Here is a 7,500-nt window from a genome sequence, read left to right as displayed (position 1 = left end):
GAAAAATCCTTAAAAAAACACAGCCATTGAAAACCTGTGACGGTTTTGTGGTTTAAATCATAACGTGATAAAACTTTTCCAGAATCGCTTTTATGACATAGATTATGCCAGGGAAATGGTTGGAAATAGACATAGATTATAGTTTATGAGGTTAGGATAATATTATATTTTAATTCATAGAGATCCCATTGAAAATGGATAATATTTGGTTCGCGGGAAGTCCTTGAAAATGAAAACATAGTGCTAAAAATAGTACTTGAAAGTCCTCGAATTTTATTTTGTAATGCCAAAATGAACCCTGTGGCAGTGACTTTATACTGAGTTAAAAACTTAGATGAAAACTCAACCAAGGATATTTCAACCATGATGACAAACTAAAGATTTTTTTTTGTTTTATTGTCCCTTTAAAACTCTTGGTTGCCGTTATTTTCGACTTCAAAAAAAATATTTTTTATAAAGCAGAAACAAAGATGACTGTGAGCCAGAGCCAGAGAAAAACGTGCCTGTAAGTTGTTTGATAGAAATTTAAAAGGTGTGAACCACAGGAATATTCTCTTAAAACTATTGGGAATTATTGATTTGACGATTGACGATTATGTCAAAATCGTAATTTTGAGGACCTGTCATTATCAATAGGATTCCCAATGATAAGATGCTGCCAACCCTCACTCCACCTCAGCCATCGTAGGCCCAGTTCGAGGGCAACAGCATACATGTCTGAGCAATGGAAAATGTTAAAACTCGCCAAAACAGTTTTACAATGCTTGGAATAAACCATCCGGGTTTAACCAAACATTTCATAATATGTGGAGAAAGCTCCCAAATGTGAAAAAAGAACACCAACATTTTATTGTTTTTTGGATTGCCTCATCATCTTACTGTGTGTATGTGTTGCTACGAAAACATGTTGATTCTTCCCAATATTGTCTTTTTCTCAGAGAGACTAATTTGTGAGATCAAGAAGAAGACCAGAAACATAGAAGGTAAAAACATACACAAGCAACATAATTAAGAATTTTGAAACCCACTCACTCCCCACACACTCATTTCATATTTTGGACATTACGTCTTTGCAGTTACCCGTTTTGGTTTTGTCCCTCTTGTGGCATCCAGATATCTGCATTTCCTGCGGGAGCCTTAACGTCTCCCTGGAGCACCCTCTCTTTATGGGAGCCATGTGCCAGGGCTGCAAGGTAAGCCAATACTTTAGGTCTTTCTTTATGAATTGATTTATCCAGCATACGTACGTCAAGCTATTTTCAGGAACTGATAAAGTGAAATCAGTGAACGTTACGGAGTAAATACATCAAAACGTGGAAGCCATGCTCAAACGCCATTAGCTCACAGAACCCATAACTTGTGCTCAAGCCCCATTGGTTCACAGCACTTGTGGTCTCAGGAGGATGGCTCCTCCCATTTAAACCCAGCGTCAGGAACACAAGGGATTTAGAGGCATGTTGGAATGGCTCTTTTGCATATTCTTAGTGGTATTTTCAGTAACAAACTTCAAAAACATGTTTTGGGGACCTCAGAGACCTATATTAAGTTGTGTAAAAAGGACCATAATATGTCCACTTCAAGCAATCACAGTCAATGCAGACAATGACATTTGTGTTAAATAAATGTTCATTTAAGTTCAGCATTTTTGTGTCTCATTTGTTATTATTAATAAATTGTTGTATTTTATTAGATGCAACAAAACAACATGATATCGACATTATATATCGGCCATCAGCCGCCCTGCTCGCTAAATATCGGCATCGGCCATTGAAAAACCCATATCGGACAACCATAATCCATCAAAATATGGACCGATTCAAACACTTTTGCAGTAAAATTATATTATTCAACAATCAGCGTCATTTATGGGAGACCATATGGATTATAAAAAACATTGATTTAGTTCAACCCCCTGGTATGGCTATCTCAACATTTTAATGTACCTCCTGCCGATAGCTAGAGGTGTGTATTGTTAAGCCAAGTTGATTGAGTTTATTTTGTAGACTAGTTGGTGGGAGGCCATTTGTGCAAAACATAATCTCTTCCAGGGTGTAGGAACGACACGTCTTTATTAACATTGCATTTAATGAATACATCTCAAGTGTTGCTAAAATCAATTAAAGGTGGTAACTAAAGTAACATTGGACAATTTGTGAAAGATGGCGACCACTAGAGGAATCAAAAGGAACTACAATTGGGAGTAAGGGGCATTTTTCCTCCTAAACACAGATTCCTTGGTGTACTGTCTGTTTTGAGAGCTTGAAGCCAGCAGCCATGGAGTTAACAGTGGACTAGCATTGATCAACACGTTTTGTGAACCCCCCGCTGATTACATGATCAATTTGCATATGGGCATATAAAATGTTACTTATTACAGCTTTAAAATGTAAATATGGGATTAAGCGACTCTAACTTGAAGCATTTCATTCTCTCTGAGGTGCATTGTGCTAGAAAAAACTCTCAGTCTCAGTCCCAGGTCAGTGTTCAGTCGCATGATCTGGTGTAATGATGATTCATTTGGAATTCAATGCAAATTTTGACTGGGCATCAAATTATCTTTCTAAAGTACAAAACAAACAATACAAACCATTATGATATACTGTAATAGAGTGGTGATTGGGCCTGGTACGGGCCTGTACAAATTCCATTTGTTCTACCAAATTACAGAATATTTCTGAACCTAGGATATGCATAAAACTCGGCTCGTGGGATCTTGGGGACAAACAATTACATTTAGTGCAGAGAAAATTATGGTTAAGTGAAAAAAAGTCAAGAGTGCAAGACTGTACGACTACAGGAGTTAGGTAAATCAAGACATAAAACTTAGACATAAAACACTGTTTATTCAATTCTAAGCTTTCAAAATCCATACTGGGTTTATAAATCTTTTGAAATAGTACATTTTTATAATAAGACAATTAGTCAACTGTTTTGTCACATCCTGGTAGAACTGCTTCCTGGAGTGCGCGTACCAGTACGACGACGACGGTTACCAGTCCTACTGCACCATCTGCTGTGGAGGCAGAGAGGTGCTCATGTGCGGCAACAACAACTGCTGTCGGTCAGTACGGGAGCGCGCTCGAAAGAAGGGAAATGAGGTCAGGGAAGTAAAAAAAAAAGAAAATAAATCTGTGTGGAGGCTCAGGAATAGCGTTCCAGGACCCTGAGTGGTCCAAACCTTTAACTTGAAAGGATAATAAAATCTGTGGTGTTTTTATATGACATGTATTTCATGTAAATAACATAGTATGTGGTATTAGGGTAACAAAATACAACAAGCAATATAACAAATATATAGCATATTATATAAATGTAATATAAATATAATGAATGATGATCTGTATATGATACAGATCGTCATTCGTCATATATACGTTTTTTTCCGTTTTTTTTCTGCTAATCTTTATTTAGTTCAATTTTGTTTTAATTTCACTGTGATTATTGATCCTAGGTTCTAAAAAATGTTTGTGTGTGTGTGCAGGTGTTTCTGTGTGGAGTGTGTGGACCTGCTGGTGGGCACGGGCTCGGCGGCTGCTGCCATCAAGGAGGACCCGTGGAATTGCTACATGTGCGGCCCGCGCAACACCTACGGCATGCTGCGTCGCCGTGACGACTGGCCCTGCAGGCTGCAGCTTTTCTTCGCCAACAACCACGAGCAGGAGTTTGTAAGTCACGGGACATAGAGGACAAGAGAGAGAGCATTACAGAAGGACGGGGCAATATGGAAGTTTATTAACGTCGTGGTTAATTAAAACCTCTAGCTTACTTCACACTAAATCCGTGATCGCAACGGACAGTCGGATCCTCCCCCGAGTGGCTGTCGGATGAACTGCACCTGCGTTTGGCATCATAAAATGTTAGGGGAAAATTGGAGAGCTTGTATTTCATCAAAGTCGTTTGATAATCTGGACGTTTACCATTTTTCCAAGAATGAGAGTTTAAAAGGTCCTTTATATAGCGCTGGCAAAGTGCGAAAAAAATAGACACAGGGAGAGTGACATCCAAGCATAACGTCATTATTTTATATATGTTACTTATTTACTTCGTTTTGAGCCGGTTTCAATACAAACCTAGTAGTAGTGTCGGGCCAAAACTTGTCTAATGTACATCGTGAATTCGGTGTGAGGCGGGCTTTAGTCCCGGAGAGTGCTTGTTTGTTTGTTTTTCACAATCTATTTCATATCAGACTCAAGCTATCGTTATTTTAACTTTAGTTAGATTAATATTGCATGTCACAAGATGGTATTTTAATAAATGGCAATTATCAATTTTCTCATCTCGTTTTGGGCCACCTTGTTTGTCTCTTTGTTGCGTTACGAATTCCCTTGACTCACTCCACTCATATTTCTCTCTCTCACTCTCACTCTCACTCTCTCTCTCTCTCTCTCTCTCGTTCTCCCTCTCTCTAGGAGCCAGCCAAGTTGTATCCACCAGTAGCGGCAGAGAAGAGACAGCCAATCAGAGTCCTCTCTTTGTTTGACGGCATCGCCACAGGTGTGTGCCTGCATTTGTTACGTTTGTGTGTGTGTGTGTGTGTGTGTGTGTGTGTGTGTGTGTGTGTGTGTGTGTGTGTGTGCCCGTGTGTGAGGGATTCACAGCGACTCCAGCTGTTACAGTATTGCTCTGTACTGATTGTCTCAGTATAGTAGTTTCCAACCGATTGAGGTGAACGGTGGACATTTCTATATCCAAATTCCAAAAAATTGACAAACCTTTTACTTAGATTTGTTTTCAGACTTATGTATTTATGTGTGTGTGTGTGTGTGTGTCTGTTTAGGTCTGCTGGTTCTGAGGGACTTGGGCATCCAGGTGGAGCGCTACGTGGCGTCAGAGGTGTGCGAGGACTCCATCACGGTGGGCATCGTACGGCACCAGGGCCGCATCATGTACGTGGGAGACGTGCGCAACGTCACGCGCAAACACGTGAGTGCTGGCCGGGACGCGGCACAGAATGTCACGTAATTCAGCTTTCAAAAACTCAAAACTGTTCCGAAATGTAATACAAATTATCGGTATCAGTATCAGAATAAGTAGGTACAATTTCCTGTACAAGGAATTTGGCATGGTGAGGATTGCTGCGCTTCTCTACAGATAATAAGCATAAAGAATGTTTCAACAGTCTGCAAAATAAAAAATTATAAATATATATGACTTTTTTTTTTAACATACAGGATGTACAAAGTGTGAGATTATGCACAGGATATAAGGCAATAATGGCAGTAAAGTAACAACTATTGCACTTGAAATGGGCACCCAAACCAGGCCATGTGTGTTGCCCAATCACACTGAGACACATCTGGTCGGAGGATCTCAAGAGGACGGCGGAATTCTGTGTTTTGATTTAACACACTTTTTATCAAGGGCATGAAATGGAAAAAGCTGATGATGACGTTTTTCACATTTGAACTAACTCTGCCAAACAAATTTGAACCCCCTAAAACCTTCAATGTCTTAACAATGTCTGTATGACAAAGTGATTTAGTCTGAGATTAGCTCAATCTGTGTCCGCGAAACTGCTCCTACGTTTTACAGGGTTTTCCACCCCCAGGTTTTACACATGTTAATGTGTGTGTGTGTGTGTGTGTGTGTGTGTGTGTGTGTGTGTGTGTGTGTGTGTGTGTGTGTGTGTGTGTGTGTGTGCCAGATCCAGGACTGGGGGCCCTTCGACCTGGTAATAGGGGGCAGCCCCTGCAACGACCTGTCCATAGTGAACCCTGCGCGGAAGGGCCTCTACGGTAAGAGTAAGTCTAGGAGCCAAAAGGTTTCTCAGTTACCTCAATAAGGCAGTTGTTTCCAAGTCATTATGATTTTCAAATGCGGCATATACACGGATGCGGTACACTGAGAAACAAGGCAAACAGCTTTTGCCAAAACTCTTTTAGAGTGACTGACCACAAAGTCCGTCCTCCACAGTTCAAGGGCGTTTTTTGTCCGCCGGGCCGATCATTGACTCTTCGTCCTTGCTCTCTCTCTCTCTCTCTCTGCGTCTCCCTCTCCATCCTGCGTCCCTCAGAGGGAACCGGGAGGCTCTTCTTTGAGTTCTACCGGCTGCTGCATGAGGCCAGGCCTAAACCCGGCGACGAGCGGCCCTTCTTCTGGCTCTTCGAGAACGTGGTTGCCATGGGCGTCAGCGACAAAAGGGACATCTCGCGCTTCCTGGAGGTGGGGTGAAAGCACCTTCCAACAGAAGGGGAAGGAGAAAGGGAAAGACTGACGGGGGAAGGACATTTATCTATCTATATATGCATTGGTGACTTGGCTGCCCCCCGGTGGATGAAGGATTCACGTCACCCTGACCCAAATTAAACCTACATTCAGTTCAAAGTATATTGACACCTATGGCACAAAGTCATAAACATCAAATGGTATTACGTCTTTATTTCAACAAATAATATAGAACAATCATTTCATGTGTTTTTGTTGAGATATTGATGAAAATATGAATTCCCTTAGTAGTCTTAAGCTAAAATAGGATAAACAAGCTGCTATCGCCTCATTTCACAGTCAGCGCTATAATAAAAGGAATAAAGAAATAGATAAGAGGATGAAAGTGAATTCTTTCCGTTTCTTTTTACAGTCCAACCCTGTCATGATTGACGCCAAGGAGGTGTCTGCCGCCCACCGCGCCAGATATTTCTGGGGAAACCTGCCGGGCATGTCCAGGTCTGACACACACAGACACAGACACAGACACAGACACACACACACACACACACACACACACACACACACACACACACACAGTGGGGGTAAGGGTGTAACTCATGAGTTCAGCACTGGAGTATTTAGGCTGTTGAAGTATGTACTATTTTAGAAAGCTTTAGTTAATATAGGCAATGACGACACTGAATTTACCCAGGGTTCCAAAATTGAAATTGCATAACTACGTTTATAACACCACAACAACGCAGGATAACTTTAGCAACAAATTCACGGTGTTCTTCTCTTCTTTTTTGATTTTCCAGCAGCACACAAATAACGAATGAACCAAGGGCGTTATACGAGAGGATAACTTATAGTTACTATTACAGTATATAGACAGTGTAAACGATGTGAAGTCAAGTACGGAAAGAATCAGGAGAAAAAAAGAGAGAGCGACAGACAGAGATAAAGGCATTGTTGTGGAATGTTGTGAGTCATTCAAACTGTCTTCCTGGATTTTGAAGGATATCGGGAGATCGAATGAATGAAATGTAATACTGTTCATGTTCATACTCAGGGATTTGTTGCTCTCTGTCTCTCTTATATTCCCTCCTTCTTTCTCTCTCTCTCTCCTCCTCTCTATTTTCCGGCCTCTCAGTAACATTGCTGTGTCTCTGTCCAGACCGCTGACGCCCATGGCCAACGACAAGCTGGACCTGCAAGAGTGCCTGGAACACGGGCGCACAGCCAAGGTATCCACACAGTATACATGTGTGTATGTGTGTGTGTGTGTGTGTGTGTGTGTGTGTGTGTGCGTGCGTGTGCGCGTGTGGTTAGGGAGCGTTTAGTGCAGACTCG

At 41.3% G+C, this 7,500-nt stretch overlaps 1 protein-coding gene across 9 annotated transcripts in view; it reads left to right on the top strand.

The window, feature by feature from the left end:
* dnmt3aa (DNA (cytosine-5-)-methyltransferase 3 alpha a) overlaps nucleotides 1-7,500 on the top strand; it is a 37,805-nt gene that overhangs the window by 25,263 nt on the left and 5,042 nt on the right. For 5 of the 9 annotated variants that reach the window (XM_079996794.1, XM_079996792.1, XM_079996791.1 and 2 more), the window contains 10 exons: nucleotides 939-983; nucleotides 1,114-1,193; nucleotides 2,949-3,061; nucleotides 3,482-3,665; nucleotides 4,410-4,494; nucleotides 4,778-4,923; nucleotides 5,645-5,741; nucleotides 6,014-6,162; nucleotides 6,578-6,663; nucleotides 7,301-7,394. In XM_079996794.1, the coding sequence (XP_079852920.1) occupies nucleotides 939-983; nucleotides 1,114-1,193; nucleotides 2,949-3,061; nucleotides 3,482-3,665; nucleotides 4,410-4,494; nucleotides 4,778-4,923; nucleotides 5,645-5,741; nucleotides 6,014-6,162; nucleotides 6,578-6,663; nucleotides 7,301-7,394 (1,079 nt within the window). The remainder of the gene's footprint in view (nucleotides 1-938; nucleotides 984-1,113; nucleotides 1,194-2,948; nucleotides 3,062-3,481; nucleotides 3,666-4,409; nucleotides 4,495-4,777; nucleotides 4,924-5,644; nucleotides 5,742-6,013; nucleotides 6,163-6,577; nucleotides 6,664-7,300; nucleotides 7,395-7,500) is intronic. The other 4 variants (XM_079996793.1, XM_079996789.1, XM_079996790.1 and 1 more) reach the window with 3 other exon arrangements.

This window comes from Zeus faber (assembly GCF_960531495.2).
Source record: "Zeus faber genome assembly, chromosome: 2".
NCBI classification, from domain to species: Eukaryota; Metazoa; Chordata; class Actinopteri; order Zeiformes; family Zeidae; genus Zeus; species Zeus faber.
This window is presented reverse-complemented; position numbering and strand designations above follow the sequence as displayed.